This window comes from Ambystoma mexicanum, chromosome 11 (genome assembly GCF_040938575.1).
Source record: "Ambystoma mexicanum isolate Mex_15411 chromosome 11, UKY_AmexF1_1, whole genome shotgun sequence".
In the NCBI taxonomy this organism is placed as follows: domain Eukaryota; kingdom Metazoa; phylum Chordata; class Amphibia; order Caudata; family Ambystomatidae; genus Ambystoma; species Ambystoma mexicanum.
The window spans coordinates 271,150,828-271,176,238 of NC_090934.1; the positions used below are offsets into that span (position 1 = coordinate 271,150,828).

Here is a 25,411-nt window from a genome sequence, read left to right on the forward strand (position 1 = left end):
AGGAGAAGGGCAGCTTTTATGTGGTATGGACAGGTAGAAAACTGTTTATTTCTAATTCAGTATTTTAATCATTTCTTATTATCCCAACATTGACAAGTATGTTTGAGCCCTTGCATGGTAAGAGGTTGTTAACGAATGATAACATTCGTGTTAAATGACTCGTCACCATTCCCTCCCAAGATGGTGAGAGAAAGCCCGCCATTCCTCATCTGTATGGAGAGGGAAAGCCCACCATCCCCCCTGCATGGAGAGGGAAAGCCCACCATTCCTCCCCTGTATGGAGAAGGAAAGCCCACCATCCCCCCTGCATGGAGAGGGGAAGCCCACCATCCCCCGTCTCCCTGTATGGAGAGGGAAAGCCCACCATTCCACCCCTGCATGGCGAGGGAAAGCCCACCATTCCCTCCCAAGATGGTGAGAGAAAGCCCACCATTCCTCATCTGTATTTATAGGAAAAGCCCACCATTCCATCCCTGGATGGAGAGGGAAAGCCCAGCATTCCTCCAATGAATGGTGCGGAAAGCCCATCATTCCTCCCCAAGATGGTGAAGGAAAGCCCACCATTCCTCATCTGTATTGAAAGGAAAAGCCCACCATTCCATCCCTGGATGGAGAGGGAAAGCCCAGCATTCCTCCTCTGAATGGTGCGGAAAGCCCACCATTCCTTCCCTGGATGCTGAGGGAAAGCCCACAAGTCCTCCCCAGGATTGTGAGGGAAAGGCCACCATTCCTCCCTTGTATGGAGAGGGAAAGCCCACCATTCCTCCCCTGTATAGAGAGGAAAATCCCATCATTCCTTCCCTGGATGGTGAGGAAAAGCCCATCATTCCTCCCCTGAATGGTGAGGGAAAGCCGCCATTCTTCCCTAGGATAGTGAGGAAAAGCCCACCATTCCTCCCCTGAATGGTGAGGGAAAGCCCACCATTCCTCCCCTGTATGGAGAGGGAAAACCCACCATCCCCCCTGCATGGAGAGGGAAAGCCCACCATCCCCCCCGTACCCCTATATGGAGAGGGAAAGCCCACCATTCCTTCCCTGCATGGCGAGGGAAAGCCCATCATTCCTCCCCAAGATGGTGAGGGAAAGCCCACCATTCCTCATCTCTATTGAGAGGAAAAGCCCACCATTCCATCCCTGGATGGAGAGGGAAAGCCCGGCATTCCTCCCCTGTATGGAGAGGGAAAGCCCACCATTCCTCCCCAGGATGGTAAGGGAAAGACCACCATTCCTCCCCTGTATGGAGAGGAAAAGCCTACCATTCCTTCCCTGGATGGTGAGGAAAAGCCCATCATTCCTCCCTGAATGGTGAGAGAAAGCCCACCATTCTTCCCCAGGATGGTGAGGGAAAGCCTACCATTCCTCCCCTGAATGTTGAGGGAAAGCCCACCATTCCTCCCCTGTATGGAGAGGGAAAGCCCACTGTCCCCCCTGAATGGAGAGGGAAAGTACACCATCCCCCCATCCCCCTTTATGGAGAGGGAAAGCCCACCATTCCTCCCCTGCATGGCGAGGGAAAGCCCATCATTCCTCCCGAAGATGGTGAGGGAAAGCCCACCATTTCTCATCTGTATTGAGAGTAAAAGCCCACCATTCCATCCCTGGATGGAGAGGGAAAGCCCAGCATTCCTCCACTCAATGGTGCCGAAAGCCCACCATTCCTTCCCTTGATGCTGAGGGAAAGCCCACCATTCCTCCCCAGGATGGTGAGGAAAAGACCACCATGCCTCCCCTGTATAGAGAGGAAAAGCCCATCATTCCTTCCCTGGATGTTGAGGAAAAGCCCACCATTCCTCCCCAGGATGGTGAGGGAAAGACCACCATTCCTCCCCTGTATGGAGAGGGAAAGCCCATCATGCCTCCCCTGTATAGAGAGGAAAAGCCCATCATTCCTTCCCTGGATGTTGAGGAAAAGCCCACCATTCCTCCCCTGAATGGTGAGGGAAAGCCTACCATTCCTCCCATGTACGGAGAGGGAAAGAGCCCACCACCCCCCCTGCATGGAGAGGGAAAGCCCCTATCCCCCCGTCCCCCTATATGGAGAGGGAAAGCCCACCATTCCTTCCCTGTATGGAGAGGGAACTGTCCACCGATCATCCACTCTAGATGAGTGAGCACCAAACGATATTCTAGTCTGTGCTGAGGGATAAGCCATCAGAACACAATGGCCTGTGACAGCAAACCAGTTCTATAATGCATGCTGAGGAAAGGCTCACACTCCTGCCGCAAGTGCCTTTACATTTCTTTGGAACGTTTAACCCAGGGAATGTAGTGAACTATTGTACCACTGGGTGATGAAACTCGGGTTGCCTGTTGAACTTTTAACCATGCGAATAACCTAATCTATACAGGATACTCCCCTGCATCTGATCTATCATGGATGGGCGGACACAAGACGTATTTGATCATTTTGGAAGGAATGAAGCACTTTTCTGGTTCCCTTGATTGAGAGGCTCCAACATGTTCTACATTGCAATTCCCCTGATGGCGAGGCTGTAACATGTTCTACATCATGACTCCCTGAATAGCGAGGCTGCAACATGTTCTACATTGCAATGCCCCTGATATTGAGGCTGTAACATGTTCTACATCATGACTCCCTGAATAGCGAGGCTGCAACATGTTCTACATTGCAATGCCCCTTATGGCGAGGCTATAACATGTTCTACATTGCAATGCCCCTGATGGCGAGGCTATAACATGTTCTACATTGCAATGCCCCTGATGGCGAGGCTGTAACATGTTCTACATCATGACTCCCTGAATAGCGAGGCTGCAGCATGTTCTACAGTGCATTTCCCCTGATATTGAGGCTGTAACATGTTCTACATGGCACTTCCCCTGATGGCGAGGCTGCAATATGTTCTACATCATGACTCCCTGAATAGCGAGGCTGCAACATGTTCTACATTGCAATTCCCCTTATGGCGAGGCTGCAATATGTTCTACATCATGACTCCCTGAATAGCGAGGCTGCAACATGTTCTACATTGCAATGCCCCTGATGGCGAGGCTGCAACATGTTCTACATCATGACTCCCTGAATAGCGAGGCTGCAACATGTTCGACATTGCAATGCCCCTGATGGCGAGGCTGCAATATGTTCTACATCATGACTCCCTGAATAGCGAGGCTGCAACATGTTCTACATTGCATTGCCCCTGATGGAGAGGCTGCAATATGTTCTACATCATGACTCCCTGAATAGCGAGGCTGCAACATGTTCTACATTGCAATTCCCCTTATGGCGAGGCTCTAACATGTTCTTCATTGCAATGCCCCTTATGGCGAGGCTGCAATATGTTCTACATCATGATTCCCCTAATAGCGAGGATTTAACATGTTCTACATTTTGATTCCCCTAATAGCGAGGCTGCAACATGTTCTACATTTTGATTCCCCTAATAGCGAGGCTGCAACATGTTCTACATTTTGATTACCCTAATGGCGAGGCTGCAATATGTTCTACATCATGACTCCCTGAATAGCGAGGCTGCAACATGTTCTACATTGCAATGCCCCTGATGGCGAGGCTGCAATATGTTCTACATTGCAATGCCCCTGATGGCGAGGCTGCAATATGTTCTACATCATGATTCCCCTAATAGCGAGGATTTAACATGTTCTACATGGCACTTCCCCTGATGGTGAGGCTGTATCATGTTCTACATTGCAATGCCCTTGATGGCGAGGCTGCAATATGTTCTACATCATGACTCCCTGAATAGCGAGGCTGCAACCTGTTCTACATTTTAATTACCCTGATGGCGAGGCTGCAACCTGTTCTACATCATGACTCCCTGAATAGCGAGGCTGCAACCTGTTCTACATTGCAATTCCCCTTATGGCGAGGCTGCAATATGTTCTACATCATGACTCCCTGAATAGCGAGGCTGCAACATGTTCTTCATTGCAATGCCCCTGAGGGCGAGGCTATAACATGTTCTACATTGCAATGCCCCTGATGGCGAGGCTGCAATATGTTCTACATCATGACTCCCTGAAAAGCGAGGCTGCACCATGTTCTACATTGCAATTCCCCTTATGGCGAGGCTCTAACATGTTCTACATCATGACTCCCTGAATAGCGAGGCTGCAACATGTTCTACATTGCAATTCCCCTGATGGCGAGGCTGCAATATGTTCTACATCATGACTCCCTGAATAGCGAGGCTGCAACATGTTCTTCATTGCAATGCCCCTGAGGGCGAGGCTATAACATGTTCTACATTGCATTGGCCCTGATGGCGAGGCTGCAATATGTTCTACATCATGACTCCCTGAAAAGCGAGGCTGCACCATGTTCTACATTGCAATTCCCCTTATGGCGAGGCTCTAACATGTTCTACATGGCACTTCCCCTGATGGTGAGGCTGTATCATGTTCTACATTGCATTGCCCTTGATGGCGAGGCTGCAATATGTTCTACATCATGACTCCCTGAATAGCGAGGCTGCAACATGTTCTTCATTGCAATGCCCCTGATGGCGAGGCTGCAATATGTTCTACATCATGACTCCCTGAATAGCGAGGCTGCAACATGTTCTACATTGCAATTCCCCTTATGGCGAGGCTGCAACATGTTCTACATCATGACTCCCTGAATAGCGAGGCTGCAACATGTTCTACATTGCAATTCCCCTTATGGCGAGGCTATAACATGTTCTACATGGCACTTCCCCTGATGGTGAGGCTGTATCATGTTCTACATTGCATTGCCCTTGATGGCGAGGCTGCAACCTGTTCTACATTGCAATGCCCCTGATGGCGAGGCTGCAATATGTTCTACATCATGACTCCCTGAATAGCGAGGCTGCAACATGTTCTACATTGCAATGCCCCTGATGGCGAGGCTGCAATATGTTCTACATCATGGCTCCCTGAATAGCGAGGCTGCAACATGTTCTACATTGCAATGCCCCTGATGGCGAGGCTGCAATATGTTCTACATCATGACTCCCTGAATAGCGAGGCTGCAACATGTTCTTCATTGCAATTCCCCTTATGGCGAGGCTGCAATATGTTCTACATCATGACTCCCTGAATAGCGAGGCTGCAACATGTTCTACATTGCAATGCCCCTGATGGCGAGGCTGCAACCTGTTCTACATTGCAATTCCCCTTATGGCGAGGCTGCAACATGTTCTACATTTTGATTACCCTGATGGCGAGGCTGCAACTTGTTATACATTATGATCCCCCTAATAGCTAGGCTTAAACCTGGTCTACAGTGCAATTCCCCTCATAGCGAAGTTGCAGCATGTTCTACAGTGCATTTCCCCTGATATTGAGGCTGTAACATGTTCATCTTTGATCCCCTTAATAACGAGGCTGCAACATGTTCTAGATGCTGTGAGTTTAAAGAGGCCAACAGGTCATGGCTGGCAGTGGTCCCCTGGGTTGACCTCACATGGTGCTGTCACCTTAAGAGTACATGGTTAACAGAACAAATCTGACTGAAGAATAAACTGCACTGAACCTATGTGATGAATTCACAAGAAAATATCTATTCTGTTGAACTTCCATCATCTTCTTGCCCTCAGAGGAAGAGTGATATTTTGTTTTAATAGGAGAAATCCCTTTATATACCTGTAAGGAAGTGGGTGTGCAGGTCACCAGATGTTTCAGAGCATGACTCCTCTGATCCCTCTATTGTGGCTGGGGCCGATGGTGGTAGTAGTCTAAAACACCCGAACAGTCAAAGGTTGCAGAATCTTCCTTTATCGCGTGGAGCTCCCATTTTGCATGAGAAGCTAAGGGTGGATACATATTGCTTAGTAGTCCAACTGAATATTCACTATTGTCAAGTGAGTAGTTCCCACTGTATTGAGTTCTTCTAAGTTCTTTTAAATTCTGGAAGACAGTTAACTCATATTGGTTGCGTGTATCAACATGGCTACCTCGCTGGGTAACACCAAAACCAGGAAGTCTTACACCTTGGAATGCTTCAAAGAAGTAAGCCAATGGTGTTTTAAAAAGTATAGAGTGTATAGACAAAAAAGTGCTGAATGGACACAAAGGAAAAGAAAAAAATAAATAAAGAGAAGTTTGTAGCTGCTGAACTCTATTACCAGGTATTTTATTCATTCATTAATGAAGGGCTAAGACAAAAATCAGTGTTTTGACATGAGAATGACACAATTCAAAAAAGAGTCACAAGGAAATATGCAGTAAAACTCGATGAAACTCAAAGTAGGTGGATGTGTTTAGCCTAACTGGTGGTGATGGCATGAACCCCAATATTGGTGGTGGGATTCAGCCCCATGTTTTTGCAAATGACAGCAAGTTGGCAGTAAATAATGCCTTCCTCAGGGGAGGTGGGGGCACCCTTGGAAGAAGCAGACAACAAAAGGGAATACGCCAGTGTGACTGGTACCTGCCCGGTGTACCCTGTTTGATTGCATCTGCCTATATATCAAAAACCTGCTGATTAAACTTACCCTTTGATGGGTGTGTGGAGAGTTCCATAAATCTCATCTCCAACTGGTGGCGGCATTGCAATACGAATCTGGAGGGACATAAAGTGAAACGTGGGGTCCACTAATGCTGGAAACCGGGATACTCGAGGAAAATGTAACTCGAGTAATATGGGCACAACTAACCTTTATAGCAGGTCTACAGGTAAGGGCTGCGCATGTGTATACAAGATGCTACTTGTGTTAACAAGAAGAGGGAGTAGCTTCAGTTATTATTCATTCGGTAGCCAGTCGTGTAGCCTTCTGTTGTGCCACAGTTGGACTGTGCACGTGGGTGTGAATTCTGCAAGTTAAAAGGACAGGGAGAGGAACACATTGGCATTTGTAATGGTGTATGGGATATAGGGCCATTTGTGCATAGGGTGAAATGACGTGTGGGGGTGTACCTTGGATTGAAGGTCCGGGCTGCGTCTGATTGCTGGCGTCTCTGAATGATTTTCTGCAAAGTGAACGCGGTTGTTGTCATAACCGTTGTTATGACGACCTGAACTTCCAACAGGATTGGGCATGTTCAGGCGGCTGGCGTGATGACGTGAAATTACGCCTTCATGTTTATGCACATTGTCAAAGTAACCACGGCAAAAATGCCATGTATTGTATCCTTAGTTGTGATTGGTGCAGAGGGACATGGAATGGTTCTGGTCAATATTTATGCTAGCACACATGGTAGCATGATCTCTGGTGCAGTCTTTGCGTGTGGGCACGATCAGGCAGCTGGCATGACGGAATATATTTGCATCTTACTGTTCATGCTCATCATCAAAGTAACCACAGCAAAGATGCCCTGTGTTATATCCTTGGTAGTAAGTGATGTCGAAGGACATAGAATACTTCTAATGACTGCAAATATTAGCGCACATGAAACCCCACCCACATTTCTTCTAGCCTGCCTCCAACCTACAAGGCCATCTTCTGATGTGAACTGCACACAAAACAGTGATAATACCCCCGCACTGACAACAGTTTAATCATTACAAGTTTTAAGTGTGTGTTTTCTGTTGGTGTTCAAAAACAATAAACTCTTGCCATCTGCCCAGGAAGAGCCACCATGGTGTGCCAGTCACGGTTCCATGACCTTTCCACATCGGTTACCTAGTCTGATAGAGCTTGGTGTGCTCTCTTTAGGTGAGGTCCGTCTTGATTCAGGGCGCTGCCTGATGATGTCATGCGCTGGTGGCACTGAGAGGCAGAGAACATGTCTTTCCTAGACAGTGGTCCTCGCCCCATCATGTCCTACGTGCAAATGACAGCATCAGGCATCCTCCTCATATACCGAAATCAAACATTGATATGCCCGAGCCATGAATAGTGAGTTGATGCTTTTGCTAAAGTCCTTTTATGAGTGTGTTTGTCTTTTCCACCCAAAGGGGACCCACGTAGCAGTGTCGTCAATGAATCCAGCAGCCTGTTGGGCGGCTCTCCTCGCAGGCCCTGTGGACGCAAGGGTTCCCCCTATCACACTGGCCAGCTGCACCCTGCCGTCCGAGTGGCCGATCTCCTGCAGCACATCAACCAGATGAAGACAGCTGAGGGCTACGGCTTCAAGCAGGAGTATGAGGTAAGTTATCCCCATGACTGCTGTCACGTGTCATAGATGCAACAGAGTATGAGGTAAGTTATCCCCATGACTGCTGTCACGTGTCATAGATGCAACAGAGGAATTACTTAAAAAACTGGAAGAAAACACAATTTGCCTTAAGTTCAACGTTTGTGTTTATTTTGTGTTAATGATCCATTGGAAAAGGAGTGAGATAGACTTCTCATGCCCGTATATGTAACACAAACATTCCCTGATTGAATCCCCATTGAGTGTTAGCAGAAATTAAATGCCATTCCTCTCTACAAAGGCTTTAAAAATGGTTGCATCTGGCAACATTACAGAATCCCTTTACTAAGGGCATTTATTTACTAAATATGTTCTAGTTTTTTGTCAATTTGGGGGTTTATTCAAGTAATGCATATCTATAAAGCGTATTTATTCATTAGGGAACTGATTTCATTGCTATTCAATTGACTGTTCTTAGTCAACCAGTTCATTTTTGGCAGCTGCTATTTTTATTTCACTTTCCTTTAAATTGAGTTTTCAGGTTGGGCTGAGGTTTCATTATTTGTACATATTTGGTATGATGTAGGTTTTGTTAATGTTTCACTAGAGATTTTGCATTGTAATTAGTTTGATCCAAAATGTACTGCCATGGAATCGTTTTACCCTGTTGTATGTGGTAATTGCACTTATATTTAATTCCTTACAGTTTTAGTAGAGCAATTGAGTTTAATTTGTGAATCGGTGTTCTAGACACATTCAAGTTTCATTTAGTGCATTTCATTTGGTTGAACTGTAATTTAATATTTTAAAGACACTTAAGTATGTGCTGTTCGTTTGATGCTATTTGCATTCCATTCCACTTTGCTTGGTATTGTGTGTCTTCAAGGAAATCAGCATTGCTTTTGTTTATCAGATGTATTTGCTCAAATGTGCTAATGTTTGCTAGTTTAATTTGAGCTATATTTACGGTATGGGGGTGAAGGAAATCAATCAAAATTAATGTTGATTTCCCTTCTACTAATCTGTTATTTATGTTTGTCAAATATTTGTTTTAAATTGTCCTTCCCTTTGATCAGCTTAATCACATCTACATTTGCTTCCCATTTAATAGTCTGATATCACCAAGTTTTAATTGATTGATTTTAATTGATTTAATTTACAGAGTCATTATGAGTTTAAAGGTCTTAGTTGGAATGCTATTGCATTGTGGTTATATTTGTAGGGAAATGTTTGCTGAAATAATGATGGTGTCAGATTTGTAATTCTGTACAAACAGTTGATACGTTCAATGTCCTACTCATTTTAGAAGTCAAATTTGACTCGAATGTAAATGTGTATTTTCCATGTTGGGTGGCATGATCCGCTAAGAAATTGACCTCATAGTCCTGGCCATGGGCCTTTCGATGGGGAATTGAAGACCACAGATTGATTGATGTCTGTGAAATTCATTATGGTTCTCAATGCTTCAAAGAGGTAACATTGTTAGATGTGTAAGAGGATTCAATTCAGCACTACAGCCAAGTCAACGCCTAGTCTAGAATACTGAAAGAAAACCCTTATTGATATATCTTTATGTCCAGTTCATGCGTTCTGGATGACTACCCCTATATAACACCCCTCCCTTGGAATCCCCCTGACCCCACTGAGCCAAGAAGTAGTTCTGTTTTGCAAGTTTAAAAGGAAATGGAAGGAAAAGCACACAGTTCTCAGAAATGCAATCAAATGTAATTCAGTTCACCCCAGCAAATTAGACTACAGAAGTTGAAAACACAGGCCCAAATGCTTTTAAATGTGCTGGAAATGAAGAAAAAATATGCTAAAATGCTTTTAATTCCCTCTAGAGGTTCAGGGTGAGTGGTATCTAGTTAATATTAGTCCAGGCTCACACTAGCAATGATGCAGGGATGGTTTTTATGAGGCAAACGAATTTCTTTCAGAGGAAAGCAAAAGCAGCTATCTTTTTGCAAGTGGAGAAATTTGCAAATCGCGGTAAAATTCGCGAATGCGTTTTTCACGATTGCAGCAAAACTATATGGGGTAGGAATGCGGTTCTAGGTCCGTAGAAAAGCCACAATTCCCAGCTTTCTGAGGAAAGTTACTGCAAGTCTCTAGCCCAAACGGTCACGGAGATATGAGCGATTAAATAAAGGTCGTTTTTCAGATTTGAAATTTTAAAGTGCAGCTTGCAACTAAAAAATGACAAGTGACAGCTTCACAAATGACAGGTGACAGTTAAGAGACAGTTCTACTTAGATTAAAATAGGATTGAATTATATTATTTTAACTAAGAGATTGGTTCTGCACAGTTTTCTAGGTACTCACACTGTATTCTTGAATGAAATGGGCCACGCCACGGATCTGGTCAGGTTTTAGACTCGCCTCTGGTCTCTGCACTTCACAGTGATCTGGGTCAGCTCTCTCTGGTTCTGCTAACAGGTCAGCTCTACTCTGCTGGTCTGGTCTGGGTCTCTGGTTCTGGATATTTGATAGATTTGAAGTCTCTATGTCTGCTCTCTGAAGGTTGAGGGAGGTAAAGTATGGATTTTCCGGCAGAGCTTCCAGCTGCAAATGGATTTGAAGGTCCCTATCTGTCCTGTCTGTCTGCTTTTATCTGTTTTTTTAATGGGTGTGTGTGAGCAGCATCACTAGCCAGCCCCTCTCCACTTGTCATTGGCCAAGCTTTCATTTCTCCCCTGATTGGGGGAGCTAAGTTGTGTCAGAGTGATGTCATTTTACAGCCTGCAGAAAGTCCACTCCTCAGGTCAACTTGCACACAAATCTAGATTTGAACCAAATACATATTTGCAGAGGTACATATTGTTTTAAAATCATATGCACCCATCATGCATTACAGGAGGTATCTCCTGTTCAAACTCTGCTCTTCCTGGGAGCTTGCATTCAGAAATGGCAATATTTTGCACTTTTTAACTGGTTTGCAATTCCGGACATTACCCCAAATTTACACACATGTGCGCAAGGAGTATGGACATTAGTTGATGAAGTGTCAGATTTTTCACATGCACACACTTTGAGTAATATCCTCCTTTCCGCTAAAACTCCCCTGAACATGCCACCGGTTCGAAAAAACCTCTTAAAATGTGGGCAGAAAAATCACAAGAATTATGGTATCATTTAAATAATTTTCACAAGTCTGTACTATGAGTTATTCATCTTTTTCTAAAACCATATTCTGGCTATAGAGGTGTGTCTTTTCAGGTCACATGGTACAGAAACCAGTCTTTCCAGTTTCTGCCAAGCTCAGAGACCCTGCCACTCCCAGCTTCTGCCAAGAGGAAGCTGTTTTACGACATCTGCAATAAAACATTTGCCTGAGTCAGGACAGGGCTTTGTTCAGAGCTCCTGTATTCTGTGGGGCTCCCCTTAATTCAATTATCAGAGAGATGGCATATCCTTAGTGTGGCCAGCAAAAGGCAGATAGGCCGGGGAACACAGTTGTGACTCAAGTTTCACTCCTGATGGGGGTAGTTGCCAGGCAAAGTTCAGTTCCTTAAGCCAGTTTTTTTTTTTAGATAAAATGTCACTTCTGTTCCCCAGTTTCTGCATTCAAATAAACTAAACATTTTTACATATGCAGCTATAATGCTGATTCTAAGTTTAAAACTATGACATTTAAACAATTGCAACCTATGTGACACTCAAAAGTAGGTCACTCATTTCTTTTAAACATTGAGATTTTTAGTGTCTTCCAGTCCACATTTACTTAAACTGCTGAAATCCACAGCTCAGCCAGTCTTGTTATACACCTTCAAGTCACTTCAGAATATAACTTTACATTGGATCCACCTCTCAGTAAGTCTTTCCTTGGCCTGTTTTGGGTTCATTTATTCAGTTTTATACAAAAAGTAAAATCTGGTGGTTTTAAAACGCCGGCTTTTGGATAGTGGTGAGTACTGGTACTGCACCCTTTTTTGGGATTTAAGAAAATGAATTCCCAACAGTTATGGGTTTGCTTTTGGCAATCAGCATTGCCACTCCCAATGGTTTCAGACTACTGTGTGGGTAGTCCAATGGTGGTTTTAGGCAGTGTCCTTCTGTGCCCATAACATCGGCAAAAATGAGTGGCAGCCTATTCTTCATGCATTTCCCTGTGCATTTTCTGGGAAGCTCTGGCCATCATGATGTTTTCCATGTCAGTACTGCACAGTTTTGAGGTAGGGCTTGGATGCGTGGATAAAAACATCCCACAAGCCCCCCTCTTGCGATGGCCATATGGTTTCCTGATGGGACTCGCAAGACCTGGGATGTTTCCTCATCTTCTTCCAATAGATGGCACAGTTCAGCATCTTTTCCTCCATCCGGTCGGATCGATCGGTTCTCCTCGCCGGTCCTGATGGGAATATTGGGCGGTACACTGGGCCCGTTGCGTCTCTGCTCCCGGTCTCCGGATCGTCCTCCTTGGCCCGTCTCCCGGTTTTCTTTCTCCTAGGACGACAAAGGAAGAGCGGCAATACCTATTCATAGACATTTTTCCACCACTGTTGAGATAGTGGGGCAGCATATGCATTTCATCATAACAAAACATTACATTCTTATTTTGAAAAAAAAAACAGTATAACTAAGAGACAGTTTCATGCAAATCACAATATTTTAGAGACTAGATGTGGTATGTTTTATGGTTGGAACTGAATTAGTCTGAGACAGTACCCGCTAGGATTCCAGAGGATTCCTCCAGTTGTTGCAGAGTGTGCCTGGGATGGCAACATTTCAACTGGTTGATGTGGACCCACTTGTCTTCCCCCGCTGCCAAAGGACCTTTGGGGATGTGGATTTTGTAGGCCACAGGGGAGATTTTGTCGATGATCTCAAAGGGTCCCTTCCATGTAGGCAAGAATTTCCGCTGTTTTGCCTGGTTCCTTTGGAAGTTGTATAGATAGACCCGGTCTCCCACCTGATATTCCTTCCTGGAAGTTTTCAGGTCATAATGGGTCTTCATGCTATCAGCCGATCTTTCTAGATTCCGCTGAGCATAAGCAAAAGCATGTTGAAGGTGTTTCCTTAAATTCTCCACATACTCATGAGTTGTGGAGGCATTTATCAGTGTCTGCTCTTGGGTCCTGTAGAGCAAATGCTGCGGAAACACCATCTTGCGCCCAGTCATCAACTCAAATGGTGACATTTTGGTTGCAGATGAAGGGGTAGATCTGATGGCCATTAGGACCAGAGGTAATCGGATATCCCAACTTGGCCCAGAATCTGCCACAAACTTCTTTAACATGCTCACAATGGTTCGGTTATATCTCTCTACTGCCCCAGAAGAAGCTGGCCTGTAAGCAATATGCAACTTCCTTTTGACCCCCAGTATCTCCCACATCTTTGTCATTACTTCACTGGTGAAGTGGCTACCTCTGTCTGACTCAATCCTTTGAGGTAGGCCGAAACGGGAAAAGATGTGGTTAATCATCAGGGCAGCTGCGGTTTCTGCCTTGCAATTTGGGGCTGGGAGACATACCACCCACTTGGTAAACAAGCATGTGACGGTCAACATGTACTTATTTGCAGGTAGGTTTTTAGGCCCCCCCATCTCCAAATCCAAAACGGGGGTGACCTTTACCTCTGCCACCTTGGCAGCAGCAGGGGTGCTGTTGGCTTTGGGGTTTTTCTGGGCATTACTTTTGCTATCCATCGGTTTCTGCACCTCATAGATCCGGGTAGCCTGTTCAATGACCCAGTCTAAAGATCTTTTCTCGTGAAAATCCCTCACGAGCTGGGTCATGATATATTTGGGCAAGGCATGGAAAAACGTATTAATAAATTCTCTGCTATCCGTGCGCACCCTTCTTGTGGTCTGTGCAAAAGCACGCTTTAACTCCTGCACAAATTCTTGTGGGGCCTGATCCTCCCCACATTGCAAATTGTAGGCTGCCTTGCGAGCCTCTTGAGGATTTCTATGAATGGAAAAATGTTTCAAGATGGCCGCCTTATAGGTGGACCATCTTAAATGATTTTGGTCCTCCAGCCCCGCAAAGAAACTGGAGTATTCCGGGGAGAAGGTCCACTTTACATATTGAATACAGCTTTGGCTGTCCTTCAAATGGAAAGTCTCCATCATTTGTTCAAACAACTCTAAGTGCTCCCAAACAGAATACTTAGCGTTCTTATGGTAAGGCGTGATGACGCTCCTGATCGCCTTAATCTGCTTTAAGGGGTCCTTTAGCAAGGCCCTTTTTGCCTTATTGGCCTTTTTGGTTCGGGTAACCCTTGTCCATTCGTCCTCGGACTCAGAGGCACTGCTCCCAGAGGTTCCCGTCTGTTCTTCCAGGTTTTCCCGGATTCTGCGAGCCTGGGAATGGCTGGCAGAATGTGGGGACCTGGTCTCCTGTGTCCTGCGCAGTTCAGAGGAGTCTTCAGATTCCTCCTTGCTGCCAGGATTTGATGGGTACCCCCTCCACTGACCTAACTGGGCAGAGGTTTTCAGGATGCCCTTAATGGGCCTACTCTCCTGGGGTTCCCCATTGAACTGTACTGTACTTGGGTGCCCATACCCGGATGCCCACCCCTCCATTCCTGAGTGGTACTGGCCTATGAGCCCCATACTCTTAGCTGGATAGTAATCTGCCATCCCTGCAGCCCTGTGCTTATGTGCGCCAGGGGACATGGGGGTGGTAGAGTCCAGGGACTGGGGGAGATGAAGGCCCCTGGTGTTAGGGCTCCTGCGGTTATGGTCAGGAATCTCTCTTTCCCAGCGGACCTCATCTCTATCCGCCCCTGCTCCCTGTTGCAATGCAAGAGCCTGCATTTGTGCTTTCAGTTCCTCTGTTAAGGCCTTACTCGACTCTATCAGTTTCTCCTGCATCGCTACCTGTTGCTGGAGCCTCTCATTGTGCTGGCAGAGAGCCTCATTTTCCCTCCGTGCTTCCTGGTTGGTCCTGGAGAACTGGGCCAGTCTTTGCTGCAGGAGGGTTACCTCCTGAGCTGTGTCCCTATTGGCCTGCTCCTTTCTTGCTAGAGCATCCTCCACCCTCCTGGTGTGCTCTAGCAAGTTCTGGTGTTCTTTTTGGAGGTCACCCAGTCCCCGGTGGGCCAGGTGATTTTCTTCCATTTTTCTTTTTAAGTGGCAGACTTCCTGGCCTAAGGTGTCCCTTTCCTGACTAAGAGCCTGCATCTGTGCCGCCAGGTCACCCCTTTGCCTTTGGAAGGCACCAGCTTTCTGGCGCTCCTGATCAAACTCTGCCTGGGTATCCAGGTCTTTCAGAATCAGTTTCTTGCTCTCTGCCTTCTCCCTATCTAGGTGGCTTTGCAGGGTGACTACCTGCTCAGCACATGCCCTATTGAAGTCTAGCTGTTGCTCCAGCTTTTTCTGGCTTTGCAGTAGGGAGTCCAAACCTTCTTGGTGTTCCTTCTGCAAGGCCAGAAATCTGGTATCCTGTTCTGACTTTTCCTTTTGCAGCACATCCATATCCTCCTTTATTTTAGTGATGTACTGTCTGGTCTCATTTTCTGACTCCTGGCTTCTGTGCAGCCTTTGCTCAGAAGAGTCCAGATCAGATTGGGCCTTCTCTAACGCCATCTGTTGCCTTTTTGCCAGATCATGGCCTTCAGCACATTTATTCTGTATGGCTCCCATATATAAATATAAATATGCCGCTATCCTAACAATCTTGTCGTGTTCATCTTTGGCCTTAGGAGCCATATATAGTTCACTCAGGGCCACATGTAATGGACCCTGATCTCTCTATAAGTCTGACCCTGTTTCAGTGACCTGTCGCGTGATGGCCTGCAACCAGGCATCCTGGCCCTGCTCAGCCCATTCACCTCTCACAAATAGTTTATGTAAGAAGTGCTCTCTGGCTATTTTCATATCTACCAAGGTCGTCATTCTAGAGATTGGTCTCTGTCCTGACTTACAGCAGTTAGTATTTTATTTTTGCAGAACAGAACTTTTCTTGGAGTGTCCCTTTTGAGGAATGCTTCACAGCGTAATGCAGCGTGGTGATCCGACTGGATGTATGTATCCCGTCAGTTAGCACACTGTATTAAGCTGCACAAGTGGTATTCTAACCCAGAATCCCGGATACGAGCCCCCAATTTGTAAGAGGATTCAATTCAGCACTACAGCCAAGTCAACGCCTAGTCTAGAATACTGAATGAAAACCCTTATTGATATATCTTTATGTCCAGTTCATGCGTTCTGGATGACTACCCCTATATAACACCCCTCCCTTGGAACCCCCCTGACCCCACTGAGCCAAGAAGTAGTTCTGTTTTGCAAGTTTAAAAGGTTTATTTGATAATTTAAACAATATATATATATATATATCACACTTTATAATTGTGATATATATATAATTGAATATCACACTTAATCTGATATGATAAAGATTAACAACGGAGAATCTGGCACTAGCACACTTCTTTATAATCACTAAGGAGTTGACATGAAATGGATAAGATAGCAACAATACTTTTATGGTTTCAAATGGATGCAATGTGGAATGAAATGCAGTACAGAAAATAACTTGATAGGATTTCAGCAAAAACAATGTAATCACTTTCTTGGACATTTCACCCCCCCCCCCTTTAATGCAATGCAGGGAAATGGAAGGAAAAGCACACAGTTCTCAGAAATGCAATCAAATGTAATTCAGTTCACCCCAGCAACTTAGACTACAGAAGTTGAAAACACAGGCCCAAATGCTTTTAAATGTGCTGGAAATGAAGAAAAAATATGCTAAAATGCTTTTAATTCCCTCTAGAGGTTCAGGGTGAGTGGTATCTAGTTAATATTAGTCCAGGCTCACACTAGCAATGATGCAGGGATGGTTTTTATGAGGCAAACGAATTTCTTTCAGAGGAAAGCAAAAGCAGCTATCTTTTTGCAAGTGGAGAAATTTGCAAATCGCGGTAAAATTCGCGAATGCGTTTTTCACGATTGCAGCAAAACTATATGGGTTCTAGGTTCGTAGAAAAGCCACGATTCCCAGCTTTCTGAGGAAAGTTACTGCAAGTCTCTAGCCCAAACGGTCACGGAGATATGAGCGATTAAATAAAGGTCGTTTTTCAGATTTGAAATTTTAAAGTTCAAAAAGACAAGTGCAGCTTGCAACTAAAAAATGACAAGTGACAGCTTCACAAATGACAGGTGACAGTTAAGAGACAGTTCTACTTAGATTAAAATAGGATTGAATTATATTATTTTAACTAAGAGATTGGTTCTGCACAGTTTTCTAGGTACTCACACTATATTCTTAAATGAAATGGGCCACGCCACGGATCTGGTCAGGTTTTAGACTCGCCTCTGGTCTCTGCACTGCACAGTGATCTGGGTCAGCTCTCTCTGGTTCTGCTAACAGGTCAGCTCTACTCTGCTGGTCTGGTCTGGGTCTCTGGTTCTGGATATTTGATAGATTTGAAGTCTCTATGTCTGCTCTCTGAAGGTTGAGGGAGGTAAAGTATGGATTTTCCGGCAGAGCTTCCAGCTGCAAATGGATTTGAAGGTCCCTATCTGTCCTGTCTGTCTGCTTTTATCTGTTTTTTTAATGGGTGTGTGTGAGCAGCATCACTAGCCAGCCCCTCTCCACTTGTCATTGGCCAAGCTTTCATTTCTCCCCTGATTGGGGGAGCTAAGTTGTGTCAGAGTGATGTCATTTTACAGCCTGCAGAAAGTCCACTCCTCCTGTCAACTTGCACACAAATCTAGATTTGAACCAAATACATATTTGCAGAGGTACATATTGTTTTAAAATCATATGCACCCATCATGCATTACAGGAGGTATCTCCTGTTCAAACTCTGCTCTTCCTGGGAGCTTGCATTCAGAAATGGCAATATTTTGCACTTTTTAACTGGTTTGCAATTCCGGACATTACCCCAAATTTACACACATGTGCGCAAGGAGTATGGACATTAGTTGATGAAGTGTCAGATTTTTCACATGCACACACTTTGAGTAATATCCTCCTTTCCGCTAAAACTCCCCTGAACATGCCACCGGTTCGAAAAACCTCTTAAAATGTGGGCAGAAAAATCACAAGAATTATGGTATCATTTAAATAATTTTCACAAGTCTGTACTATGAGTTATTCATCTTTTTCTAAAACCATATTCTGGCTATAGAGGTGTGTCTTTTCAGGTCACATGGTACAGAAACCAGTCTTTCCAGTTTCTGCCAAGCTCAGAGACCCTGCCACTCCCAGCTTCTGCCAAGAGGAAGCTGTTTTACGACATCTGCAATAAAACATTTGCCTGAGTCAGGACAGGGCTTTGTTCAGAGCTCCTGTATTCTGTGGGGCTCCCCTTAATTCAATTATCAGAGAGATGGCATATCCTTAGTGTGGCCAGCAAAAGGCAGATAGGCCTGGGAACACAGTTGTGACTCAAGTTTCACTCCTGATGGGGGTAGTTGCCAGGCAAAGTTCAGTTCCTTAAGCCAGTTTTTTTTTTTAGATAAAATGTCACTTCTGTTCCCCAGTTTCTGCATTCAAATAAACTAAACATTTTTACATATGCAGCTATAATGCTGATTCTAAGTTTAAAACTATGACATTTAAACAATTGCAACCTATGTGACACTCAAAAGTAGGTCACTCATTTCTTTTAAACATTGAGATTTTTAGTGTCTTTCAGTCCACATTTACTTAAACTGCTGAAATCCACAGCTCAGCCAGTCTTGTTATACACCTTCAAGTCACTTCAGAATATAACTTTACATTGGATCCACCTCTCAGTAAGTCTTTCCTTGGCCTGTTTTGGGTTCATTTATTCAGTTTTATACAAACAAATCTGGTGGTTTTAAAACGCCGGCTTTTGGATAGTGGTGAGTACTGGTACTGCACCCTTTTTTGGGATTTAAGAAAATGAATTCCCAACAGTTATGGGTTTGCTTTTGGCAATCAGCATTGCCACTCCCAATGGTTTCAGACTACTGTGTGGGTAGTCCAATGGTGGTTTTAGGCAGTGTCCTTCTGTGCCCATAACATCGGCAAAAATGAGTGGCAGCCTATTCTTCATGCATTTCCCTGTGCATTTTCTGGGAAGCTCTGGCCATCATGATGTTTTCCATGTCAGTACTGCACAGTTTTGAGGTAGGGCTTGGATGCGTGGATAAAAACATCCCACAGATGTACCACTAAGACATAGAAAATTTTGTCCTCAGACTTGAGTTTTTAAATCCTTGGTGCAATCAGTAGGTTAGGACAAGATAGGTGTGAACAATGGGTATTTTGTGCAGCTGAAGCGCAACTGTTAAAAATGATTGCCCATTATGGAGGAGGGCTTGATGTGTAATGCATTGACCCTAAAATTGAATTCAGTTGATAACTGTCATTGATCAGAGTGTGGGTGTGATACGGTCTCTCCTGTCTGCATTGGACATGTTTTCCAAGTGTTTCAATGACATTCACATGTAGTTAAGTTTGCCATATTTGATTGTATGAGGTTTTGTTTCAGTATTATGCAAATATTTCATTTTACATTTTTTAATACAGATTAAATGTTAAGTAATACATGTAAGGGTTTTTAGCTATATTTAATTTTAGTTTATATAGTTTTTAATGTATTCACAAAAGTATTTACACATTGAATGTGTATTAAGATTTTATTATATTTTGGGTATGATATTTATTCTCATTACTTTAGTTTCAGAAGCAATACACCAATTGCCATTCAGAAATAATCTTCTCAGTACAAATACACAATTTACATTCAATTAGTTTTGGTTTTAAATGCCATTCATGTCTGCTCTTGTGTCAAAATAATGTTTGAATTCAAAATCATGTAATTTCCACTTTAGTCCATTGAAAGCCACTGCTCTGTATTTATAAACTACTAGGATATCATTTATTTTATTATTAACAGACTTGTTCTTTTTTAAAGTATTGTTTTATTATAGAGAAATCTAATGAAAGCTAAGCATATGTGTATGTAAAACTGAATAGTATTCAGTGTTTTTCAATTTTAGTTAACATTCATATAATTTGTTTTCTCTATCAACAGCCAATTTGGCATTCAGTTTGATTCAGAGTTGCAATTTCTTATGAATTAAGTGACTTGGGTTTGTGGCATTGCTTCAATTTAATTCAATGAGTTCAAATATACCCTAATGTGGCTGCAAGTGGAATAAAGAAGGAAGTTCACATAATGATGACCTCTGTGGCTTGCCATAGACTTATTGTTGCATATTTGCTTGATTTGGTATACTTTTTGTTTTAATTCTTATATCTGAATTGGCTTTATTTTAACTTGGTTTCTCATGAAGTGATTGGAAGGACTTCATACTTTTTTTTAGTGCCAAGGTTGTATGTTTCGTTTTAGTATGCACAGAGCACTTGATTGTAGGTTTATATTAAGCACTGTAATTCAATTTTGAATTAGTTAACCAACTAAATTAAAACTGCATTTTAAGTATGAGAATATTATGCAATATAGTCAATATCATTTCAGACGTTTACATTAAAGACTTTTTTCCATGCACTAATCATATTTGAATTAGATGTTTGCTTGTGTTTGATCACAAACTGCATTAGCACCACTTGTTTGGTTTCTGATTTAGTAGTCAAATCCCATTTATGTTTTTTCCTCAGTGAACATTTTCTTCAGGTTGCTTTTCACTTTTTAAAAAATATTTGCCTCCTAGTTCGTTAATCGGAGATGTTGTCTTCCAGTGTCAATCACATTTGCTCCTGTATTTTAATTAGATTTGAATTACAATTTGGTGGACTGTAGCAAGAATATATTCATTCCACTTGCCTTAATTTCAGTTTTAGAGTCCCAAAGACAGTCTGATTTCTTCTGTATCATAATTGGGTTCCCATTTAATTTCCTTTCAGTAAAGGTACATGCCGTATCTTCATATGCTTTGTTTCATAGTTAGTATTCCTATGACATTATAATTTAGCGCCCACATTGTAGTTAATTTGGCTTTTGTTACACATTTACCCTCTTTGGAAATGAGTTATCATTAAGCGTGTTTCAATTCCTTTTTGTCAGCTGTCCATGATGGCCTTGGTATTAGATTAAACCAGTAGTCTTCAAACTTTTTTGGCCTGTGCCCCTGGAGCAAAAGGCAGGCAGGCCGGGACCCCCCCACCCCCAAAATGCCAAATGGACAGTAAGTCCAAATGGCTACGAACTATTTGTGACAAATCAAATTCCGGGGCACCAGTGGTCTAGGGATGAATATCGGTTTCTAAACCATCAATCATGCTCGACAACTCTAGTACAGCAGAAGGGATCCAAACAGATTGGAACCACAAGTAAATTATAAACCTCCTTGTCCTATTTTGGTAATGTGGACGGAACGGCAAGCTTATCTCAGCAAGGTTGTGAATCGTTGATTAGTTGCAACACATCAAAAATACAATTATTACCCAATGTTAAAAGGGTCTGTCCAGTCAAGGTTGTATAAAAAATATCTACTTTATTATTATTACAACAGACAGTTCTAGCACACTACAAAATGCAATCCATCCTGTGAAGGAACATAGAGGACAAAGGGCCTCATTACGACCCAGGCGGTAAGTTACCGCCTGGGTCGTACCTTTACCACCATGGCGTAAACTACGTTTACGCCATGGTGGTTGGCGGACTTACCGCCCCATTCCGAGGTTGGCGGGGCGGTACGTCCCCAATCTCCATTTACCCTTCCCCATTCCCATTTTTGCCCCATAGGGCATAATGGGAGTGGGGAAGGCGTTAATTACGCCACCGTAAATTACGGTGGCGTAATTAACAACATGGTCCCTTAGCGCCATGGATTTTAACACCTGCTAAAAGCAGGTGTTAAATCCGCCATGGCGCTAAGGGACCTCGGAATCAGGCGGTAAGGGTCGGCGCTGTTTACGCCGCCGTAAACCCCTTACCGCCTGGGTCCTAATGAGGCCCAAAGAGTTTCACGAAGGAAAGGGATGCACTCTAGATACTGACAGGTGGGTGGTCGGTAAAGCAATGAGTCTTAACTGTTGAAGGTTATTTGATTTCAGCAGCAAGGGAGCAAGGGGGTAGTAAATGTCACTATGCACTTTCGGGGAAGGACCAGTTGGGCAGAGCTACAATATACCTGGTGCTTCAGATGATCTTGATGCTCAACATTTGAGTCGGTTCCAGGGCGCTTTGCTGCTCCTGCGACAGAGTTCAAGATGGGAGACAGTTGCGGGTATTAGGTGACAGGCAGTTCAACAAGCAAGGCTGGATGGATGGCTGCAGGCTGGCCTACATGGTGGCTCAGGGTAAAGAATCAATGTCTCTGTGCTGCTTGGCGGATCTGGAACACTGTCCAAGGCATCTCAGACGGCTTTAGTGACTGCAGTGGTGTAGCCGGTCGTGGTTTGAGGGCTTGACTGTCACATAAATGTCCTTAAAAGATGGACACTGGTTGTTGCTTGTTGTGGCTCTCCTTCTAGCTTCTTCGCATGGCCCGTGACGTCCTTTAAGGTGGTTGGCCCAAAGCTGAAGAGAGTGTTTGCAGGCAATGGCCTTGTCCTTTCTTCAGAGACTCTCTGGCACTTCTCACCTAGGAAGCTTGCTGGCAGAACCTAGAAGGGCATGCTCTGTGTTGGCAGGATACCGGTTCTGGAGCTCTTGGACAGGTCCTCGGAGTCTGGTATCTCCCTCTGTTCCCTGGGAGATGTTTTGGGGAGGGATCTTGCTTTTCTCTTGGATATCCTGGCCTTCCTTCACTGGTGGAAGTTGTAAGGCAGACTGTACCTTCAGCCAGTGTCGAAATCAGACCCCCTTCTTTCTCCTATTCGAAGTCGCCAGATGATCTGGAAAAAGAGGCGCTCAGCCCTCTTATAAAGCTAAATGGGCCCCAGTGATTGGCGCAGGCTAAGTCTACCTCAAGGAACCAATCCTTGCTCCCCACCAACAAGCTTCTGTTATGCGTGTGGTCATACCCAGAGTGCTTTGCAACAGGAAAGGTAAGCAGTGACAACATGTGCTACTAAGTCCACCCATCTTCCTGTCTGTTGTGGATCAAATTGTTTCTCTGGTTAATTGAGCTCTCTGTGGCCCCTGATGAAAGTGCAGGTCTCCTGTGAAGTTTGTAGCGAGAACAGAGTTTCTGTTTTCATCAATTCCTCACACTTCTTCTCTGTGAAAGGGGGTCTCCTTGCAGGGGTTGCCTACTGTAAACAGTTGTCCAAGACATGCCATTCACTGCTCTTCATACAGAGTGGTGGCAGCTAGCTTCAAGTTGACACATTGCATATCAAAGAGTTGTTAAGGTTTCCTGTCCCCTTTTGTCAGTTCTGCAATGAGGCCTATCACAGGCCTGTTTCATTTAACTCACATCAGTCTGTGCTGCCACCAGCAGAACGTAGACAAAAAATAGAGGGTAGATCCATGGAGCCTTTGATATTTTAATTAGGCTCCCCATGGCTGGAGGAAGGTGTTGCCTTCCACCTTCAGAGATGCTTTGATGTACCCGTGGCTGTCACATTCCAGTTACTTGGACATGGAGGACTGCGTCTGTTTGCCCCCGGGATACACTTAACTGTGTGTTTGTTGTGTGGCGAGCATAGGAAAATGTGTGCGGATTAGCCTCACACATTTTCTGATGTTGATCTCCCATCATTTATTTTAATTGCAAAACTTCAAAAAAGCCCAGGCAAGCGCATACTCCCCATGTGGATGCTCAAATTCCTCACACTATTGCGCTCTGTCTCTGCACCCTGCTCCAAGTATAGTCCTTGGGCTCCCCACCTGCTCCCATCACAGTCTCTGGACTCCCTCATCCAACTCCCAGCCCAGTTCCTGGGCTCTCCCCACCCCTCCCCACCACAACCCTGGGCTCTCACCACCCTGCTCATGGCTTCACCCCATCCTGCTCCCACCACAGTCCCTGGGCTCCCCCCACCCTGCTCCCAACACATTCCTAGGGCCAGCAGCGGCTCGTGAATTTTTTAAGTGAAGGGGCATATATATTTCCCCCAGATATACCATAGCGACCGAGCGTAGTGAGGGAGCCTGAACTAATCAACAAGCATTCGAGGGCTTCTCCCCTGGGAAATTCTTTAAAATAATGGGTTAACATGCTGCATTTTAGAGCAGCATTTTTTAATTAACCCCAATTACCACTCTTACATCCCACCCCTAAAGTTTATTATCAAGTCTTTCTAAAACACGTGTTATCATGTGAGGCAGTAGAAGGAAAGAAGTAGCAACGTGTGTGTACAAATCTCTTCGTAGATGTCAGGGTGGATGTTTGCTTATTTAGGCTCACTTGTTTTGGACTTGGAATGATGGTACTCTTTCAGTATCTGCACACTCAGCGTTGGACTGTCAAGCACCTAGCATTAGACAAGTCACTACCATTTCAATGCCAAAAGGTTACCTTCACTCTAGAGCTAATACAAAGGTGTTCCCTGTGTCAGGCACACTTGTCTCACTTGCAATGACAGACATAGTTAATTATTTTAGTGAAGATGCCGTGTCCTGAGTGAGGTGCTTTTTTTCACAGCATGCCCACAGCCATCATCAATATTATTGATTGCAGTGGTGGCATTCCTCTCTCATTTGATGGTATTGTTTTAGTAATATTGCACTGCTCACCTTGGAGTAGTTGTTATATATAAGTTGCACTTGTGTCAGTCCTACTGAGAATTACCTTTCCATATTGCAGCGGCTGTGTCCTGTGTGAGGTGTGCTTATATCGTTCTTATTTACTTAAGAAGTCCTGAGTTGTGCCCAGGCCCAGCCTCCTCTTACTCGAAAGTCCTGCCCCTGCGTAACAGGCTGTTGTATTTCTCTACTGCACAAAGTCACCCTCTACCCCCACCCAGTCTCCTGTAACCTGCCTCTTTTCTCTGATGATCAGCGCCTTAAGGACATCCGTGGAGTTTCCTGGCACTATGTGACCCAATGTTAGAGATAACCCCCTACAGATCAGTGACATTGAAAGTTATGAAGAGGGTTGATCCTCTGTAGGGGCCTCCTGCAGAGTAGGACTTGTAAGGGTGCAACACGAAGGACCATCACAAGGACCACCCAGTGCAACTGAGAGACACCTTAAGTCCCCAGCAGACTCTTCCCCCCTTTGACTTAGCATCAATATGAGCAAAACAAGCCCTACTCAGTAGCAGCTCCTTGTGCAGAGGGTGCCTTGCATCCTTCGCAAAATGGATATTCTTGTAAGCTTCCAATTCCACAGTACGAAGCAGAATTGGAGGCTTTTACAGTTAAGGCCCAGCATTCACCTTAGAGCACACCTGAAACCATAGGTACACACCCCGACACGTGGGCGGAAGTAGCGAGAGCCTGCCTGGGCACACCTGAAACCCTGGGTACACACTCCGAGATGAGGGCAGAAGTAGCGAAAGCCTGTTAGAACATACATGAAACCATGAGTACACCTCTAAGAAGTGGGCTAGTATTAGCAAGCACCTGCCTGGACACACCGGCAACGCTGAAAACGCCCCCGAGAAGCGGGCTGGCATTA

General features: G+C 44.5%; 1 protein-coding gene across 5 annotated transcripts in view; it reads left to right on the forward strand.

Moving 5' to 3' along the window:
- Window positions 1-25,411, forward strand: part of PTPRU (protein tyrosine phosphatase receptor type U) — a 1,238,801-nt gene that overhangs the window by 977,391 nt on the left and 235,999 nt on the right. For all 5 annotated transcript variants that reach the window (XM_069623015.1, XM_069623016.1, XM_069623017.1 and 2 more), the window contains one exon: window positions 7,841-8,031. In XM_069623015.1, the coding sequence (XP_069479116.1) occupies window positions 7,841-8,031 (191 nt within the window). The remainder of the gene's footprint in view (window positions 1-7,840; window positions 8,032-25,411) is intronic.